At 43.7% G+C, this 21,331-nt stretch overlaps 1 protein-coding gene across 1 annotated transcript; it reads right to left on the bottom strand.

The window, feature by feature from the left end:
* Position 1: 1 nt before the first annotated feature.
* Positions 2 to 19,542, bottom strand: LOC121560024 (lissencephaly-1 homolog). The gene is made up of 13 exons (XM_041873086.2): positions 19,248 to 19,542; positions 17,987 to 18,105; positions 17,205 to 17,458; positions 12,168 to 12,291; positions 11,729 to 11,850; positions 9,265 to 9,351; positions 7,332 to 7,421; positions 6,602 to 6,690; positions 4,981 to 5,200; positions 4,728 to 4,850; positions 4,382 to 4,547; positions 2,576 to 2,664; positions 2 to 346 (listed from the first exon to the last, which is right to left on the bottom strand). Exons 1-13 carry the CDS (start codon positions 19,341 to 19,343, stop codon positions 258 to 260), a joined length of 1,668 nt encoding a protein of 555 aa, XP_041729020.1. The 5' UTR covers positions 19,344 to 19,542; the 3' UTR covers positions 2 to 257.
* Positions 19,543 to 21,331: the final 1,789 nt, after the last annotated feature.

Below are 21,331 nucleotides of genomic sequence, written 5' to 3'. Positions count from 1 at the left end.
GGTCACAGTGTGACAGCTTTATTGCATACATGAAACAACAACATTTACATAGAAAATGATCTGTCTCTCGCTCACACTCTCTCTCCGTATGCTCGCTCTCCACCTCCGCCACTCTCTCAATCTGTCACACTTCACTCCCCCCCTCTCTCTCCTTCTCCTCTGTCCCCCTCACTCCCTCCCTCTCGTCTTAGTTGCTCTTCATGCTGTGAGGCGCAGCGTCTTGGGCTTGGTGGCGGCGGGTGGCGTGAAACTGGCTCTCACTGGAGAACACAGCGAAGCCACGATGTCGAGCCAGACTCTGATGCATCTTGGGATGTGTAGTCCTCTTCTTTGTCATCATCGTAATCTACAGTAACGTGGGGAGTCATAGTTAAACGTGTGTCTAATAGTGGATGTAATAGTGGATGAATAATGGACTTGTGATTGATATAGATATAAATTGATATTATTAGGAATACAGTAGGAACCTGTTGATAGTGATTACTTCCTTAGAGAAAAGAAAACAGCAACAGCCAACAATGGACCAAAACTATCCTTTTTCAGTAAATGCGCTTTTAAATGCGCTTTAGGGCTCGATTCAAACCGTAGCGCTGATGATCTTCGCTGTAGGTCATTTCCGATTGAGCCGACATATGCAGCATTTGCCGTGAATGCATTCTCCACGAACGTGGGAACGTTGCTTTAAAATTTCTACCGCTCTGTAGCACAGGTCTTCAGCGCTACGGATTGAATCGAGCCCATAGTCTTTATCAAAGCTATCAATCTTGAAGTTACTTAGATATATTCTTACAGCTACTTTTTTGGATGTGATTTACAGTGAGGGAAAAAAGTATTTGATCCCCTGCTGATTTTGTGCGTTTGCCCACTGACAAAGACATGATCAGTCTATAATTTTAATGCTAGGTTTATTTGAACAGTGAGAGACAGAATAACAACAACAAAAATCCAGAAAAACGCATGTCAAAAATTTTATAAATTGATTTGTATTTTAATGAGGGAAATAAGTATTTGACCCCCTCTCAATCAGAAAGATTTCTGGCTCCTAGGTGTCTTTTATACAGGTAACGAGCTGAGATTAGGAGCACACTCTTAAAGGGAGTGCTCCTAATCTCAGTTTGTTACCTGTATAAAATACACCTGTCCACAGAAGCAATCAATCAATCAGATTCCAAACTCTCCACCATGGACAAGACCAAAGAGCTCTCCAAGGATGTCAGGGACAAGATTGTAGACCTACACAAGGCTGGAATGGCCTACAAGACCATCGCCAAGCAGCTTGGTGAGAAGGTGACAACAGTTGGTGTGATTATTCGCAAATGGAAGAAACACAAAATAACTGTCAATCTCCCTCGGCCTGGGGCTCCATGCAAGATCTCACCTCGTGGAGTTGCAATGATCATGAGACCGGTGAGGAATCAGCCAAGAACTAAACGGGAGGATCTTGTCAATGATCTCAAGGCAGCTGGGACCATAGTCACCAAGAAAACAATTGGTAACACACTACGCCGTGAAGGACTGAAATCCTGCAGCGCCCACAAGGTCCCCCTGCTCAAGAAAGCACATATACAGGCCCGTCTGAAGTTTGCCAATGAACATCTGAATGATTCAGAGGAGAACTGGGTGAAAGTGTTGTGGTCAGATGAGACCAAAATTTAGCTCTTTGGCATCAACTCAACTCGCTGTGTTTGGAGGAGGAGGAATGCTGCCTATGACCCCAAGAACACCATCCCCACCGTCAAACATGGAGGTGCAAACATTATGCTGTGGGGGTGTTTTTCTGCTAAGGGGACAGGACAACTTCACCGCATCAAAGGGACGATGGACGGCGCCATGTACCGTCAAATCTTGGGTGAGAACCTCCTTCCCTCAGCCACGGCATTGAAAATGGGTTGTGGATGGGTATTCCAGCATGACAATGACCCAAAACACACGGCCAAGGCAACAAAGGAGTGGCTCAAGAAGAAGCACATTAAGGTCCTGGAGTGGCCTAGCCAGTCTCCAGACCTTAATCCCATAGAAAATCTGTGGAGGGAGCTGAAGGTTCGAGTTGCCAAACGTCAGCCTCGAAACCTTAATGACTTGGAGAAGATCTGCAAAGAGGAGTGGGACAAAATCCCTCCTGAGATGTGTGCAAACCTGGTGGCCAACTACAAGAAACGTCTGACCTCTGTGATTGCCAACAAGGGTTTTGCCACCAAGTACTAAGTCATGTTTTGCAGAGGGGTCAAATACTTATTTCCCTCATTAAAATGCAAATCAATTCATAACATTTTTGACATGCGTTTTTCTGGATTTTTTTGTTGTCATTCTGTCTTTCACTGTTCAAATAAACCTACCATTAAAATTAAAGACTGATCATGTCTTTGTCAGTGGGCAAACGTACAAAATCAGCAGGGGATCAAATACTTTTTTCCCTCACTGTATATAGATTTGTCTACAGCTGGAGCTAAAGAAGACACTTTGAACAAATGGCTTCTTGCCGTAGAAACACTTTGCGACATGTTGCTTTGAGTTTTTCTGATCTATGTATATTATTGGTGTTTGTGTTTCAGCCCGCTGTTACCCCCCTCCTCACCATCACTGTCCTCCTCGTCCTCGGAATCTCCCTCTGATTCCATCAGGGAGGCGTCCAATCGACTGTCTCGCTTCGTTGTGACATCACCCCTGTGACAACATCACCATTAGACACCGACAGTCCATATTGTTCTTGTTATACTGTTGCATATACAGTGCATTCGGAAAGTATTCAGACCCCTTGACTTTTTCCACATTTTGTTACGTTACACATATTTTTTTTTATCCCCCTCACCAATCTACACACAATATTTCATAATGACAAAGCAAAAACAGGTTTTTAGAAATTGTAGCAAATGTATTACAAAGCCCCCCTGGAAATATCACATTTACACAAGTATTCAGACCCTTTACTCAGTACTTTGTTGAAGCACCTTTGGCAGCGATTACAGCCTTGAGTCTTCTTGGGTATGACGCTACAAGCTTGGCACAACTGTATTTGGGGAGTCTGTTCCATTCTTCTCTGCAGATCCTCTCAAGCTTTGTAAGGTTGGATGGAGAGCGTCGCTGCACAGCTATTTTCAGGTCTCTCCAGAGATGTTCGATTGGGTTCTGGCTGGGCCACTCAAGGACATTCAGAGACTTGTCCCGAAGCCACTCCTGCTTTGTCTTGACTGTGTGCTTAGGGTCGTTGTCCTGCTGGAAGGTGAACCTTCACCCCAGTCTGAGGTTCTGAGCGCTCTGGAGCAGGTTTTCATCAAGGATATCTCTGTACTTTGCTCCGTTCATCTTTCCCTCGATCCTGACTAGTCTCCGAGTCCCTGCTGCTGAAAAACATCCCCACAGCATGATGCTGCCACCACCATGCTTCACCGTAGGGATGGTGCCAGGTTTCCTCCAGACGTGACACTTGGCATTCAGGCCAAAGAGTTCAATCTTGGTTTCATCAGACCAGAGAATCTTGTTTCTCATGGTCTGAGAGTCATTTAGGTGCCTTTTGGCAAATTCCAAGCGGGCTGTCATGTGCCTTTTACTGAGGAGTGGCTTCCGTCTGGCCACTCTACCATAAAGGCCTGATTGGTAGAGTGCTGCAGAGATGGTTGTCCTTCTGGAAGGTTCTCCCATCTCCACAGAGGAACTCTGGAGCTCTGTTTGAGTGATCATCGGGTTCTTGGTCACCTTCCTGACCAAGGCCCTTTTCCCCCGATTGCTCAGTTTGGCCGGGCGACCAGCTCAGGTGTGCCAAGCTTGTAGCGTCATACCCAAGAAGAATCGAGGCTTTAATCGCTGCCAAAGGTGCTTCAACAAAGGGTCTGAATACTTATGTAAATGTTTTATTTCTGTATCCCAAATAAAATGCTTTGTCATTATGGGGTATTGTGTGTAGATTGATGAGGGAAAAAAACAATTTAATCAATTTTAGAATAAGCCTGTAACGTAACAAAATGTGGAAAAAGTCAATGGCTCTGAATATTTTCCGAATGCACTGTACATAAAACATTATGCCGGATTAAAACACAATAAAGCCTGAAGGCTTATTTCCATTGTGGTCCTCATATGTCAGTAGCCTACATGCATGGGATCAAGTCCCAGTTCCATCGCTAGTTCGGAAGAAACTCTCTTCTCTCTTCCCTGTCATTCTAGACCCCTCTCTTTTACAAAAAATAAAAACAAATATTATCCAACTGACATTGGTTTAGTGTAGAGCACATGAAGAACTGAGGATAGGGGCATATGAGTAATAGTTCACTTTTTGTCAGGTGCACCCATAAAGAACTTCGGAGTTCTATTAAACTACAAATCATTAAATCATCAGATCAGTATTCATTGATCTAGATGAGTACTGACAGAAAGGTGTTGAGCCCACCTCTGCTTCCCGGAGCTGGGGAGCTGCTCCCACACCGTAAGGTCACGACCCCCGGTGACCCAGCGGTGACCCCCACTGCCCGTGAGCCACGCCGCAAAGCAAAGGATTCTCGGAGCATCCGCACAGGTCAGCGAGGCCAGGTACCTGCACTGAGGTAGAGAGAACACTGGGAGAGATGGAAGGAGAATAGGAGGGGGAGAGAGAGAGGGGGAGAAGGAGAGAGAAAAAGTTGATGAAAACCTAAATAGATTGCGGTAACAATGCATTCTATGAACAGCGTGGCTCTATAGGTTGGCAATAGTACCATAATATTCAAGGAACAACTAGTTGTGTTAGCATTACTCACAGTTCAGGGTACTTTCCCCATTCGCCAAATCGTAGCATGAGCCAATGAGGAGTCCCCCTGTCTGATGTACACAATCTGTTACTCCAGCGATGCTGCTGTGATTGGTTAGCCTGCACACGGTGCCTGTGGTGATTGGAGAGAGGAAGGGTAAACATCAGATAGTACACAGATCGGTAAGGTCTAGCAATGCACCGTATTAAGCTGGCTCTTCTATATCGTGCACGCATTCACTCACACACACACTGCTTCTCACCTGTCCTCCAGTTGAGGATCCTGAGGTTGGCTCTGCCATAGGCAACGAAGAGCCTGTCGCCACGAGGACTGAGGGTCAGACGACCTCCCTGACTCCCGCAGCCTGTTACCTTGGCATCCCAGTGATGTAACAGCCGCAGGGGGTCACGGTTGGTGCAGAGCCCCTCCCACACAGAAACCCCCCCCTCTGATGAGCTGCTGAACACAAGGGGACCCTGGGACTGTGGAAGATAGAGAGGGGGCAGTTGTCATGGAGACTGAATGCAGCGGCTGAATACAATGCATGGATAAAGGTGTGTGTGTGTGCCGTGTGTGTGTGCATGTATGTGTCTGTGCGTGCATGCATGCTTGTGTGCGTGTGTGCGTGGTCTCACATGGCTTTGCATTATTAATTAACAAAGAAGGTGGGGATGGTGCTTTCACTGCTTTGGCTTAAATGTGTTGCGCATGTAACGCTACATGAATGTAAGTTTTAAAGGCCCAGTGCTGTCAAAAACGTGATTTTCTTGTGTTTTATATATATTTCCACACTATGATGTTGGAATAATACTGTGAAATTGCAAATATTATGATAATGCCCTTTTAGTGTAAGAGCTGTTTGAAAAGGCAGCTGAAAATGTCAGCCTGTTTTGATGGGATTGTCGTTTCGGCCTGCCTGGTGACAAATTAGTTTATAGACCAATAAGAAAGACAGTTCCAAATCTCTCTCCAATAACAGCTAGTTTTCCCCTCCCCACTCAGAACACTCCCTGACAGAATTGGCTCTTTGCTAAGAAGCAATTTTTATTTCTCTTTGACCATTTACATTTAAAACAATCACAGTAAGGTACTTAATTGTTACCAAGAAATATTTGATATTGAGACCAAAACAGCTACATTGGACCTTTAAACTATGTATTTGAACAGCTTACGCCCCCAAGGAACCTTACAAAGTATTTTAGCCAAACATGTATAGTCAATTTCTGATCCTCTATACCAGGGTTTCTTACTCTACGGGTCGGGACCCAAAGTGGGCCCTGGGCATGACAGAGTCTATAATCACACACTATTTCTTCTTAATTTGGGTCGTTGGAGGACGATTTGGATCACGGAAGGACGGTCAATTGCTCATTTGGGCCTCGAGCTGGAAAAGTTGAAGAAACGCTGCTCTATACTTCTAGCAAATATAATGTATTTATATTTGAAAGTAACAAAAAACGAAAAGAGCACTGAATACTATTTTGAACCTCTTTGGAATCTATATATCTTCCTAATCATTTATCTTAAATAATAATATATTTCCACACTGCCTACAAGTGTGTAGCCTATAAGATATTCGGTCCTTCAGGCAGCCATTTTTGTTTCTGCCTCAGCCAATTTGTTTGGCGTGACAACAACTAAGTTGGCTAAAGCACACACAGACCTGGCAACGGTGCAGAAATATTTGCTTTAATTTCAGCAAGGCCTTGATGAAAACACAAGTTCATGTTCATTAGGGCGCACAACAGAAAACAAAAATGATTGTTTGTTATTGGACTAGTTTCAGTCCATTTTCTTCAGTTTGAACACAACCATAGTTATAGAAGCACTATAGCTTAAAAGTCTAGAATGTGACACTATTGGCTCTTGATTACAGCAGCCACCTGTAGGGAGGTGACAGCCTCCTCATGGGCGTTGATTGATTGACAGTTGTCCATGGTTTGCCAGCTCCAGGCCTGAACTTTACCCCCATCTGCAGACAGAGAGAGAGAGAGAGGGAGGGGATAAATGTAGTGAGGGAGAGGTAGATAGAAAGAGAGAGAGAGGGGGGGGGGAAGGGAGAAGGAGAGAGAGAAAGAGAGAGAGAGAGAGAGAGAGAGAGAGAGAGAGAGAGAGTGTGTACAGGAAAAGAGAGAGGGGAGGGATGGTAATGAGCAAGAAAGAGAGAGAAAGAGAGAGAGAGAGAAAGAGAGAGACTGGGAGAGAACGAGAGGTTAAATAGGCCTGACAGTTGCTGGCAGACATTACTGATGGCTTGCATAAATACCTGTGAGCCTGAGTCTCCTCATTTGTCTGCCTCTATCAGTCTGACTACACCTACTGTCTACTGCAGGGGTAGGCAACCCTGGTCCTGGAGTGCCGCAGGCACTTCATGTTTTTGATTTAACCAACCTGGAAGACCAGGTGTGTTGAATTTTGGCAATCACTGAACTGACCAATTAGCTCAGTTGGTCAGGTGTGGTGCCTAGTTGGAACAAAATCCTGTGGCACCCCAGGAACAGGGTTGCCTACCTCTGGTCTACTGAGTCTCTCATAGACAGTCACAGACACACAAACATATAAATACACACACACACACACACACCGACCCACAGAAACTGCATCCACACAGACCTGATCCAGTGATGATGTAGCCATCACCTTCAGGCACGAAGCAGAGAGCAGTCACCGCATTAAAGGTGTAGATGGACTTTACACACTGGCCTGGATGGAGAGGGGAACACTGATTTAATTGTCCACAACACCCACATGCAATTGCGCAGGCACACGCAAACACACCACATAGACGCACACAAGAACTCACCCAGACAAAGCTGTAGGGCTCAGACTGTGTGTGTACAGTGGCTTGCGAAAGTATTCACTCCCCCTTGGCATTTTTCCTATTTTGTTGCCTTACAACCTGGAATTAAAATTGATTTTTGTGGGGTTTGTATAATTTGATTTACACAACATGCCTACCACTTTGAAGACCAACATATTTTTTGTGTGAAACAAACAAGAAATAAGACAGAAAAACAGAAAACTTGAGCGTGCATAACTATTCACCCCCCCCCAAAGTAAATACTTTGTAGAGCCATCTTTTGCAGCAATTACAGCTGCAAGTCTCTTGGGGTATGTCTCTATCAGCTTGGCACATCTAGCCACTGGGATTTTTTCCCATTCTTCAAGGCAAAACTGCTCCAGCTCCTTCAAGTTGGATGGGTTCCGCTGGTGTACAGCAATCTTTAAGTCATACCACAGATTCTCAATTGGATTGAGGTCTGGGCTTTGACTAGGCCATTCCAAGACATTTAAATGTTTCCCCTTAAACCACTCAAGTGTTGCTTTAGCAGTATGCTTAGGGTCATTGTCCTGCTGGAAGGTGAACCTCCGTCCCAGTCTCAAATCTCTGGAAGACTGAAACAGGTCTCCCTCAAGAATTTCCCTGTATTTAGCGCCATCCATCATTCCTTCAATTCTGACCAGTTTCCCAGCCCTGCGATTAAAAACATCCCCACAGCATGATGCTGCCACCACCATGCTTCACTGTGGGGATGGTGTTCTCGGGGTGATGAGAGGTGTTGGGTTTGCGCCAGACATAGCGTTTTCCTTGATGGCCAAAAAGCTCAATTTTAGTCTCATCTGACCAGAGTACCTTCATCCATATGTTTGGGGAGTCTCCCACATGCCTTTTGGCGAACACCAAACGTGTTTGCTTATTTTTTTCTTTAAGCAATGGCTTTTTCTGGCCACTCTTCCGTAAAGTCCAGCTCTGTGGAGTGTACGGCTTAAAGTGGTCCTATGGACAGATACTCCAATCTCCGCTGTGGAGCTTTGCAGTTCCTTCAGGGTTATCTTTGGTCTCTTTGTTGCCTCTCTGGTTAATGCCCTCCTTGCCTGGTCCGTGGGTTTTGGTGGGCGGCCCTCTCTTTTCAGGTTTGTTGTGATGCCATATTCTTTCCATTTTTTAATAATGGATTTAAATGGTGCTCTGTGGGATGTTCAAAGTTTCTGATATTTTTTTATAACCGAACCCTGATCTGTACTTCTCCACAACTTTGTCCCTGACCTGTTTGGAGAGCTTCTTGGTTTTCATGGTGCCACTTGCTTGGTTGTGCCCCTTGCTTAGTGATGTTGCAGACTCTGGGGCCTTTCAGAACATGTGTATATATACTGAGATCATGCAAAACTTAGATTGCACAAAGGTGAACTTTATTTAACTAATTATGTGACTTCTGAAGGTAATTGGTTGCACCATATCTTATTTAGGGGCTTCATAGCAAAGGGGGTGAATACATATGCACGCACCACTTTTCCGTTATTTATTGTTTTTACTTTTTTGAAATAAGTTATTTTTTTCATTCCACTTCACCAATTTGGACTATTTTGTGTATGTCCATCACATGAAATCCAAATAAAAATCAATTTAAATAACAGGTTGTAATGCAACAAAATAGGAAAAACGCCAAGGGGGATGAATACTTTTGCAAGGCACTGTGTGTGTGTGTGTGTGTGTGTGTGTGTGTGTGTGTGTGTGTGTGTGCACGCGTGCGTGCGGTGAACTCACCAGTGCTTAAGGCCCAGATCCTCACACAGCAGTCTGCTGAGCCACTCAGGATGAACCTCTCCTTGTCTCCCAGAGATCGATCCCAGGCTAGAGAAAGAGAGAGAAAGATTTACAGTAGGGAGAAGAGGGGGGAACGGAGGGGAAGAGACAAGGGGGGGTTGAACAGAAGAAAGAGATTGACAGAAATGTGAGGGAGAAAATTATAATGATTTGTTATCATTGTACAGTTCATGGTCAGTATGCATATAATTATCATCCATGTTGTTATTGATTTAATATGATACACTGTTCAAAAAAATAAAGGGAACACTTAAACAACACATCCTAGATCTGAATGAATGAAATAATCTTATTAAATACTTTTTTCTTTACATAGTTGAATGTGCTGACAACAAAATCACACAAAAATAATCAATGGAAATCAAATGTATCAACCCATGGAGGTCTGGATTTGGAGTCACCCTCAAAATTAAAGTGGAAAACCACACTACAGGCTGATCCAACTTTGATGTAATGTCCTTAAAACAAGTCAAAATGAGGCTCAGTAGTGTGTGTGGCCTCCACGTGCCTGTATGACCTCCCTACAACGCCTGGGCATGCTCCTGATGAGGTGGCGGATGGTCTCCTGAGGGATCTCCTCCCAGACCTGGACTAAAGCATCCGCCAACTCCTGGACAGTCTGTGGTGCAACGTGGCGTTGGTGGATGGAGCGAGACATGATGTCCCAGATGTGCTCAATTGGATTCAGGTCTGGGGAACGGGCGGGCCAGTCCATAGCATCAATGCCTTCCTCTTGCAGGAACTGCTGACACACTCCAGCCACATGAGGTCTAGCATTGTCTTGCATTAGGAGGAACCCAGGGCCAACCGCACCAGCATATGGTCTCACAAGGGGTCTGAGGATCTCATCTCGGTACCTAATGGCAGTCAGGCTACCTCTGGCGAGGACATGGAGGGTAGTGTGGCCCCCCAAAGAAATGCCACCCCACACCATGACTGACCCACCACCAAACCGGTCATGCTGGAGGATGTTGCAGGCAGCAGAACGTTCTCCACGGCGTCTCCAGACTCTGTCACTTCTGTCACATGTGCTCAGTGTGAACCTGCTTTCATCTGTGAAGAGCACAGGGCGCCAGTGGCGAATTTGCCAATCTTGGTGTTCTCTGGCAAATGCCAAACGTCCTGCACGGTGTTGGGCTGTAAGCACAACCCCCACCTGTGGACGTTGGGCCCTCATACCACCCTCATGGAGTCTGTTTCTGACCGTTTGAGCAGACACATGCACATTTGTGGCCTGCTGGAGGTCATTTTGCAGGGCTCTGGCAGTGCTCCTCCTGCTCCTCCTTGCACAAAGGCGGAGGTAGCGGTCCTGCTGCTGGGTTGTTGCCCTCCTACGGCCTCCTCCACGTCTCCTGATGTACTGGCCTGTCTCCTGGTAGCGCCTCCATGCTCTGGACACTACGCTGACAGACACAGCAAACCTTCTTGCCACAGCTCGCATTGATGTGCCATCCTGGATGAGCTGCACTACCTGAGCCACTTGTGTGGGTTGTAGACTCCGTCTCATGCTACCACTAGAGTGAAAGCACCGACCAGCATTCAAAAGTGACCAAAACATCAGCCAGGAAGCATAGGAACTGAGAAGTGGTCTGTTGTCACCACCTGCAGAACCACTTCTTTATTGGGGGTGTCTTGCTAATTGCCTATAATTTCCACCTGTTGTCTATTCCATTTGCACAACAGCATGTGAAATTTATTGTCAATCAGTGTTGCTTCCTAAGTGGACAGTTTGATTTCACAGAAGTGTGATTGACTTGGAGTTACATTGTGTTGTTTAAGTGTTCCCTTTATTTTTTTGAGCAGTGTATATTCCCGAGTTCTCGTCTTGGCAATGTAAGCCTGACTTATGCCAAAGAAGCTCATGGAATCAGAGAAAAAACCTGGAGAGAGAGATAGAGATACGTAGAGGGGGAGCGTGGGAGGAGAGACAGAAAGGGCAGAGAAGTTCAAGTAGTGCAACGATCCCTCCTTCAGTCAGAATGAGGTAACCCAGAGTGACTGCTGCTGCTAGTTCTCTCCATGGATTTCACATGATGAACTAAAACTATAATTATACTGCCTGAAATCAGGATGCCTGACTGAGAATAAGGGTGTAGGGGTGTGTGTGTGTGTGTGTGTGTGTGTGTATGCGTGCGTGTACACGTTTTACTATACTTGTAGGTACCAGAAGTCTTCACACAAATAGTAAACCGGTCCTCACTTGTATAAAGGCTATTTTAGGCTTAGGGGTTAGGTTTAGGGTTAGGGTTAGAATTAGTGGTTAGGTTTAGGGTTAGAATTAGGGGTAAGGTTGAGGGTTAGGAGTTAGGGTTAGAATTAGGGGTTAGGAGTTAGGGTTAGGGTTAGTATAGTAAGACATAGCTGTGTGGGTGTGTGTGCGTGTGTGTGTGTGTCCATTCCCTACCTAGTCTCCTACAGTATTCAGGCGGCGGGGCAGACAGACAGGTGACCCCACCAGTGTGACCTCCCAGATTCCGCTGCTCTGTTGCCGTAGGAACATGCCACACCTTTACTGTTGTGTCTCGACTGAGAGAGAGAAATATAGAGAGAGAGAGATGGAGAGAACAACAGAGATATTAAGTCAGTGTGAGACAGAGAGTGAGAGCAGACACGGTTCAAGTAGTTCAATAACACTGCTAACACTGCTCAGTCGAGAATGGCTCTCTTAGTGTAGGAGGAGAAAGTTAGCATGTCAGAGTTACAGAGAGAGGAGGAGGGAGAAAGAAAGAATGAAAGAGAAAAAATAAAGAAAAAGAGAGAAAGAAAGAAAATTAATGAAAGAAATTAATTGAATTATTCACAGTTATGAGATCTATTATTAAATCGGAGAATGACTCACTTACCTGCCGGAGATCACCAGGTTGTCAACGGCAACCACACAGGTGATGATGTCACTGTGACCCTCCAGCGACCTCAAGCGAAACTTTGCTTTCTCCCATGATGCTTTGAGAGCTGTAAACTCGGCATCTGATAAAAAAGGGACCCATCATAATCACCATGAACCCAGAACCCAAGTCTTGCGTGAACTTCTTTACAAAGGGCCCGATTCAGACTTGTACGCCTTTCCTATGCACATCTCAGTAGTTGGTATTCAGGCTTTGTGCAGGTGCGTAACAGGCTTTGCAGGCGTGGTTCCCTTGCGTGTGCTGAATAAATGTAATTAAACCGCTGAAAACCCTTCCACTTGATGGCCAAAATATTTCCCCTGAGTTTTCATTCAATAGGGTTTTCAGTACATTTATCTAAAGCCATCCCTTTAAATTTGGTGTTCCTTTAATTAGAATATATGGAGAGAGCGGTTCAGAATATTAGGGATCAATGAAAGAAAGCCATGTAAATACACGCATATTCATCTCCTTTTCAGCACCTATTGGTCGATTTAAAAATACTCAGATCTTTTTAGGGTTAGGAAAGCATTTATGAATAATTAAAAACAGGTTTGGAGAGCATTTACGCAAAAAATATATTGGTAAATCAAAAATATAGTTGCTTGATTCATCCTGAACGTTTCCATATTCAATTAATAAATCCATGAAATATTGAAAGGTGAGAAAAGTGTACAATAGGGGTTGAAAAGTTGTCCTATAAAGCTACCCTAATAATCCTCACTAATCATGGAATTGTGATGACAACGGTACAGTCGTCGTGAACCGTGTGCCAGGCTCCAGGTTTAAACTACTACAGTGGCTTGCGAAAGTATTCACCCCCCTTGGCATTTTTCCTATTTTGTTGCCTTACAACCTGGAATTAAAAAATGTTGGGGGGTTTGTATCATTTGATTTACACAACACTTTGAAGATGCAACATTTTTTCCCATTCTTCAAGGCAAAACTGCTCCAGCTCCTTCAAGTTGGATGGGTTCCGCTGGTGTACAGCAATCTTTAAGTCATTCCACAGATTCTCAATTGGATTGAGGTCTGGGCTTTGACTAGGCCATACCTCCGTCCCAGTCTCAAATCTCTGGAAGACTGAAACAGGTTTCCCTCAAGAATTTCCCTGTATTTAGCGCCATCCATCATTCCTTCAATTCTGACCAGTTTCACAGTCCCTGCCGATGAAGAATATCCCCACAGCATGATGCTGCCACCACCATGCTTCACTGTGGGGATGGTGTTCTCGGGGTGATGAGAGGTGTTGGGTTTGCACCAGACATAGCGTTTTCCTTGATGGACAAAAAGCTAAATTTTAGGTCTCATCTGACCAGAGTACCTTCTTCCATATGTTTGGGGAGTCTCCCACATGCCTTTTGGCGAACACCAAATGTGTTTGCTTATTTTTTTCTTTAAGCAATGGCTTTTTTTCTGGCCACTCTTCCGTAAAGCCCAGCTCTGTGGAGTCTACAGTGAGGGAAAAAAGTATTTGATCCCCTGCTGATTATGTACATTTGCCCGCTGACAAAGAAATGATCAGTCTATAATTTTAATGGTACTTTTATTTGAACAGTGAGAGACAGAATAACGACAAAGAAATCCAGAAAAACGCATGTCAAAAATGTTATAAATTGATTTGCATTTTAACGAGGGAAATAAGTATTTGACCCCTCTGCAAAACATAACTTAGTACTTGGTGGCAAAACCCTTGTTGGCAATCACAGAGGTCAGACATTTCTTGTAGTTGGCCACCAGGTTTGCACACATCTCAGGAGGGATTTGTCCCACTCCTCTTTGCAGATCTTCTCCAAGTCATTAAGGTTTCGAGGCTGATGTTTGGCAACTCAAACCTTCAGCTCCCTCCACAGATTGGCTAGGCCACTCCAGGACCTTAATGTGCTTCTTCTTGAGCCACTCCTTTGTTGCCTTGGCCGTGTGTTTTGGGTCATTGTCATGCTGGAATACCCATCCACGACCCATTTTAAATGCCCTGGCTGAGGGAAGGAGGTTCTCACCCAAGATTTGACAGTACATGGCCCCGTCCATCGTCCCTTTGATGCGGTGAAGTTGTCCTGTCCCCTTAGCAGAAAAACACCCCCAAAGCATAATGTTTCCACCTCCATGTTTGACGGTGGGGATGGTGTTCTTGGGGTCATAGGCAGCATTCCTCCTCCTCCAAACACGGCGAGTTGAGTTGATGCCAAAGAGCTCGATTTTGGTCTCATCTGACCACAACACTTTCACCCAGTTCTCCTCTGAATCATTCAGATGTTCATTGGCAAACTTCAGACGGGCATGTATATGTGCTTTCTTGAGCAGGGGGACCTTGCGGGCGCTGCAGGATTTCAGTCCTTCACGGCGTAGTGTGTTACCAATTGTTTTCTTGGTGACTATGGTCCCAGCTGCCTTGAGATCATTGACAAGATCCTCCCGTGTAGTCCTGGGCTGATTCCTCACCGTTCTCATGATCATTGCAACTCCACGAGGTGAGATCTTGCGTGGAGCCCCAGGCCGAGGGAGATTATCAGTGGTCTTGTATGTCTTCCATTTCCTAATAATTGCTCCCACAGTTGATTTCTTCAAACCAAGCTGCTTACCTATTGCAGATTCAGTCTTCCCAGCCTGGTGCAGGTCTACAATTTTGTTTCTGGTGTCCTTTGACAGCTCTTTGGTCTTGGCCATAGTGGAGTTTGGAGTGTGACTGTTTGAGGTTGTGGACAGGTGTCTTTTATACTGATAACAAGTTCAAACAGGTACCATTAATACAGGTAACGAGTGGAGGACAGAGGAGCCTCTTAAAGAAGAAGTTACAGGTCTGTGAGAGCCAGAAATCTTGCTTGTTTGTAGGTGACCAAATACTTATTTTCCACCATCATTTGCAAATAAATTAATTAAAAATCCTACAATGTGATTTTCTGGAGAAAAAAAATCTCATTTTGTCTGTCATAGTTGACGTGTACCTATGATGAAAATTACAGGCCTCTCTCATCTTTTTAAGTGGGAGAACTTGCACAATTGGTGGCTGACTAAATACTTTTTCCCCCCACTGTAACTAATTAGGTGACTTCTGAAGGTAATTGGTTGCACCATATCTTATTTAGGGACTTCATAGCAAAGGTGGCGAATACATATGCATGCACCACTTTTCCGTTATTTATTTTTTAGAATTTTTTGAAACAAGTAATTTTTTTCATTTCACTTCACCAATTTAGACTATTTTGTGTATGGCCATTACATGAAATCCAAATAAAAATCTTCTTAAATTACAGGTTGTAATGCAACAAAATAGGAAAAACACCAAGGGGGGTGAATACTTTTGCAAGGCACTGTACATGTACTGTATGTATGGTCTGCAGTCCATAATGATTCAAATAGGCTACATGTCGCAAATTATTGCACAACTTGTAATAAGTTAGCCTAATATGATCCACTATTGCTAGCGATCCTCAGGAACAACCACACGAACGTGACAGAGAAAAGAAAAGTAAACTAACTATGGAATGGAATGATGCAAAATGTAAGGAAACTAACACTAAAGTGACCGTTATAAATGTATGTAGGTATAACTGACAGTGGCTACCAATAGTGGCTAATATTTAACACGATACAAATTGTACAAAATACAGTGAAAAGTCTGTGCATATAATTAAAACATTCTAGAAACCATAAATCAACTCACTAGGTTTGGCGCTATACTCTACTTTGCGCATGGCTACAGAAGTTTGGGGCTCCAAATGTCATCCTTGCAAGTTATAACGTTTACATTTACATTTTATAAGGCCTGCATATTATAAACGTCACTGTGGGAAAGTTGATATGTTGATTTGCTTTAGTTTGCTGCCATATGACTGGTTTCACATTTGTCTCCAGCGATCATAAGTTAAAATATATCTAAAACAATTGTCATTAATAATTATAATATGCCATTCTCATTAATATTTACAATCCCCTTATCCAAATGGCTTACTTTACCTAGAGCTTATCAATAGCTCTTATCAATTTGTAAATTACAGTGCACGGAGAATGGTGTTATTTCTATAGGAAAAAAGAAAGAACATGCTGTTCCACTTGGAACCGACAGGTTGCTCGACCTTATTCATCGTTTCATCGCGCGTGAAGGTGGTGGCATTATAAGGGAATTAAGTCAAGGTAGACACACCTCCACCACACCTAATTTCTTTAATCTCCACCCCAAACGAATAGCGAGTGAATAGCATGGTATTCTCATGCTTAAGTTTAAGGTCAGAATACATGTAGAGAAAAGTGCATAAAAAGGGATTTACGTTCCATTTACGCACACTTTTTCTTAGGTCGGAATTCCCCCCAAAGAGTCTCAGAGTAGGACTGCTGATCTAGGATCAGTTTTGCCATTTAGATCATAATGTATAAGACAGGGAGGGACCTGGGCAAGTATCCACAAAGCGTCTCAGAGTAGGTGCTGATCTAGGATCTGTCCATACAATCTTATTCAGTATGACCTAAAAGGTTAAACTAATCCTAGATCAGCACTCCTATTCTGAGACAGGCCTCCGGCCTGATAATGGATGTTGGGAGAGACTATAATAGCCATGGTTGACTCATCACTTCTCTAACCTTAATTGATCAATAATTACTATGCACGTATTTGTCAGCTCTAGAGCATGCAACTAATTCTGTTTCTAGGAAACAAACAGTACAGACAGATCAGCTCGTGTTCAGTAGGCACGAAGCAGAAGAAAACAGTCTGAAACAGGTAGGTACGATCTGAATTTATGAAATGGTTGTTTTGGTTTGTCGTTGTGAAGCGGTTTGCTACAGTGTGCCCACAGTGGACCCTAATGAACACAACCCAGGTGGGAAGGACAAATCAAAACGTTGACTATTTAAGATATAATTTCTGGGAGCCTACCAAGCAGTGTGCATACATTCTCTTTCCTTCAATCACAGTACATTTGTGAGATACCAATGAGTATGAGAATGTGTCTACATAATCTATCAAACTACAAAACCCTAGTTCACAGATAACCCCACCTTCCTGGTTGTCCTTGGGGCTTGTGTCGGTCACAGCTAGACAGGTCTCTGACTGCTCTCCACCTGCTCCTGTCTCTCTCTGTCCTCCCGTCTCCTCCTGTCTTCCTGTCGCTCCCCTCGTTACCGTCTCCTTCTGACTGTCTGTCTTCTTCTGTCGGCCTGTTGGCTCTGCTTCTCCCTTGGGGATCTTGGGGATTTTGGGGATCTTGGTAGCAGAGGGGCTGTGTGATGGAAGCGCCTCAGAGGTGGCTTCACTGTACCCAAGCAAAAAAAAACACACCAAATACCAAGAGAGTGAATTGACAGTGCAGTCACATACAGGAAAACATAATGTGCACAGACATACAGTACAGTACATAGGCTAAGCCATAGACACACAAGCAAGCTTACAAATAATGATAATAATTTATAAAATTTCTATAGCACTTTTCATTACAAGTATAATCTCATCATGTCTTTATACTACTTTGTGATAAATACATTTCCCCTGGTGTTCCCTTGATATTTCACAGCCCTGGGAGAGTGTGCCCAGTCGTGACTCTGTGGAAGGGATCCCTAAGTGATGGCTACATGACGTACTATCCCCTCTACTGACTCCAATACATTAGGATGCCTTGAAAGAATGACTGACTGACGGACTTTGACCTATGTCGGCTAGACTCAAGCCAGATCAAAAGCATCAAAGTGAATGTTACAGCTTGTGAACAGGGATGTTTATCTCCCCTTTCTTCCTCCCTCCCTCCCCCCCCTCTCTCTCTCTCTCTCTCTCTATCTCTCCTTACACTTGTCTTTTCATCTTCTCCTGTTTTCCTTCTCCCACAATCCCCGGAGTTTGCTGGGGACCAGAAAGCTGCAGCAGAAGTTCAGCCAATCTGGTGCGGAGCTCCGCCTTCCTGAAGATCTGAAGATGGGGAGGGGGTTAATAAAACATGCATGACCGTAGACATCTCCCTGGGTACGTCTCAATAGTCTAACGTCGCTCCTCCTTCATCTGCACTGATCTGAGAAGAGATGGACTGATAAAAGACAGTGAGTAGACATCCATCCATTATAGTACTGTCACTTTCCCTATGTTTCCAGATCAGAGCAGATGAAGGAAAGGAGACAAAATGACCACTGTAGACTATCGATATGTGCCCCCCAACGATGTGTATAAACCCTGAATGGCTAACAGGGGCACTGTATTGAAGCCCCCGTACAGCCATCTTGGTACTCCTCCTCGATTGTAAAGAATATTTTGGAAGCCACAGAAATGCATTTATTAATGTCTACATTCGTTTTTGACACGTTTATTCTATTACAGGCACCTTAATGTATACTTTCAAATTATATTATGTGAGCTAAACATACAAATTTAAAAGATCTACAAAGTATTTTTTTTTGCAAGTACTAATGTTATTGTCCCCACTACAACAACAAAAATACTTAAATACATGTAATTTTGTCCTTAATTAAAATACTGTAGAATTCCATTCCTTTTAATGGAGGTCTCCTGCTAGGGAGTGCCAATATGGCCGACCGGTGGCTTCAAAGCCTCTCATAGCATCAGCAATCCAGGGTTCATAAACGCAAATCAAGATGATAAAGGCGTGATATATTTAGACACAAGAGAAGGGTATCATGTTATGCTTACATTTGATATATTCAATTAGTGTAGATGTCAAAACCCAATGAGAATGCAAGTTGTTTACCACTATATTTCTAAAGATTATGATCTAGCGAGCCAATTCTCTATCTCACATGGGTGAAATTATTTAATGATCAGCTGTTCTATGGTCCAGCTAGGTTACAGTGTTTGAGAGTGGCCTCAATTGAACTCACTCACCATCGAGAGTGTAATAATGTAAAATGTAACCTGCAAGATTGTATTGGAGGATTAAGGTGCTACATCAAGATCTCTCTTGGGAGTGAGTACAGTCATATCCGGGAGTATTAGTACCAAGGGAAATCTATTCAGGATTGTGGAATATGCGCCGGTGCGCTCATGACACGACTGATGTTAAAACTATAGATTAAGATTAGAAGTGAAGTCGCGTTCTGTACCTTTACTCTTTCTTCTGGAGTGAGAGATTGAGAAATTTTGATCTCCAGATTCTCAATCTGTCTCAGTTTCTTCTGGAGTTTTCTCACTTCCCCCATCTGAAACCCCTATTCTACAAGCACCAACAACTGTTCCAGATTATTCTGTATACAACGTTTCACTAGGCGTGTGGGCCATGCAACATTCAAGTGTTTCTACCGTTTCACTAGTTTGCTGTCCGCTCTCTTTACAGTCAATTGTTTCCATAGACGTGTCTCATCGCTGATGGCAACAATGGTGGATAGCCTGTTCGAGGGTATACATTTGAGCAAGGATGTGCGCAGATTCGCTAATCTTCATCACATAATGAGTCGTTTTTCGGACGCAAGGGGATTATGTGTAGATCAGTGATTCTGCGCAGTCCGACTGCAATGTAGTAGATCTCAAACACACACAGGAGCTTTAGTAACTTCTTCTCTGGTCTTCCGGACTGTTACAGCCATTGCTCTGGTTTACAGTGACACTAGGTGGAAGGGAGAGGAACTTAATTGACTAAATCCAAATACCAAGGCAGCGTTTAATTTGAATAAAATGTGCTCCCTCATTTCTGCCCTCGTTCACTTCTCCCCTCCCCTCCACTGACTGATTTGATAAGATTTAATTTATGTGCCAATATGTGCCTTTTGTTATAGCCTAACAATGTTTGGTGTTATAACTTAATAATTATTTATATTCAGTGTATGAGAATGGGACTTGGTCTTCAATAATTCAGTTTGTGAGATAAAGCATTTAAATTGCCATTTAATTCAATAACAAATAAGTGCTCAATCATAATGCCAATATGCACCTTTTGTTATAATAAGTTGTAATAACTTTAAACTTCCATAGTAAAAATGATTTATATGTCTAGTCTGTGTACAGTGCCTATAGAAAGTCTACACCCCCCTTGGATTTCTTCACATTTATTGTGTTACAAAGTACGATTACAATAGATTTAGTCTAGTTGTCATTTTTTGTCAACTATCTACATGAAATACTCTATAATGTCAAAGAGTAAGACAAATGTGATATATTTTTTAAGATGAATGAAAAATAAAACACTAATATACCTCGATTAGATACAGTGAGGGAAAAAAGTATTTGATCCCCTGCTGATTTTGTACATTTGCCCACTGACAAAGAAATGATCAGTCTATCATTTTAATGGTATGTTTATTTGAACAGTGAGAGACAGAATAACAACAACAAAATCCATAAAAACGCATGTCAAAAATGTTATAACTTGATTTGCATTTTAATGAGGGAAATAAGTATTTGACCCCTCTGCAAAACATGACTTACTACTTGGTGGCAAAACCCTTGTTGGCAATCACAGAGGTCAGACGTTTCTTGTAGTTGGCCACCAGGTTTGCACACATCTCAGGAGGGATTTTGTCCCACTCCTCTTTGCAGATCTTCTCCAAGTCATTAAGGTTTCGAGGCTGACGTTTGGCAACTCGAACCTTCAGCTCCCTCCACAGATTTTCTATGGGATTAAGGTCTGGAGACTGGCTAGGCCACTCCAGGACCTTAATGTGCATCTTCTTGAGCCACTCCTTTGTTGCCTTGGCCGTGTGTTTTGGGTCATTGTCATGCTGGAATACCCATCCACGACCCATTTTCAATGCCCTGGCAGAGGGAAGGAGGTTCTCACCCAAGATTTGACGGTACATGGCCCCGTTCATCGTCCCTTTGATGCGCTGAAGTTGTCCTGTCCCCTTAGCAGAAAAACATCCCCAAAGCATAATGTTTCCACCTCCATGTTTGACGGTGGGTATGGTGTTCTTGGGGTCATAGGCAGCATTCCTCCTCCTCCAAACACGGCGAGTTGAGTTGATGCCAAAGAGCTCAATTTTGGTCTCATCTGACCACAACACTTTCACCCAGTTCTCCTCTGAATCATTCAGATGTTCATTGGCAAACTTCAGACGGGCATGTATATGTGCTTTCTTGAGCAGGAGGACCTTGCGGGCGCTGCAGGATTTCAGTCCTTCACGGCGTAGTGTGTTACCAATTGTTTTCTTGGTGACTATGGTCCCAGCTGCCTTGAGATCATTGACAAGATCAG

This window comes from Coregonus clupeaformis, unplaced genomic scaffold (assembly GCF_020615455.1).
Source record: "Coregonus clupeaformis isolate EN_2021a unplaced genomic scaffold, ASM2061545v1 scaf0356, whole genome shotgun sequence".
NCBI classification, from domain to species: domain Eukaryota; kingdom Metazoa; phylum Chordata; class Actinopteri; order Salmoniformes; family Salmonidae; genus Coregonus; species Coregonus clupeaformis.
This window is presented reverse-complemented; position numbering and strand designations above follow the sequence as displayed.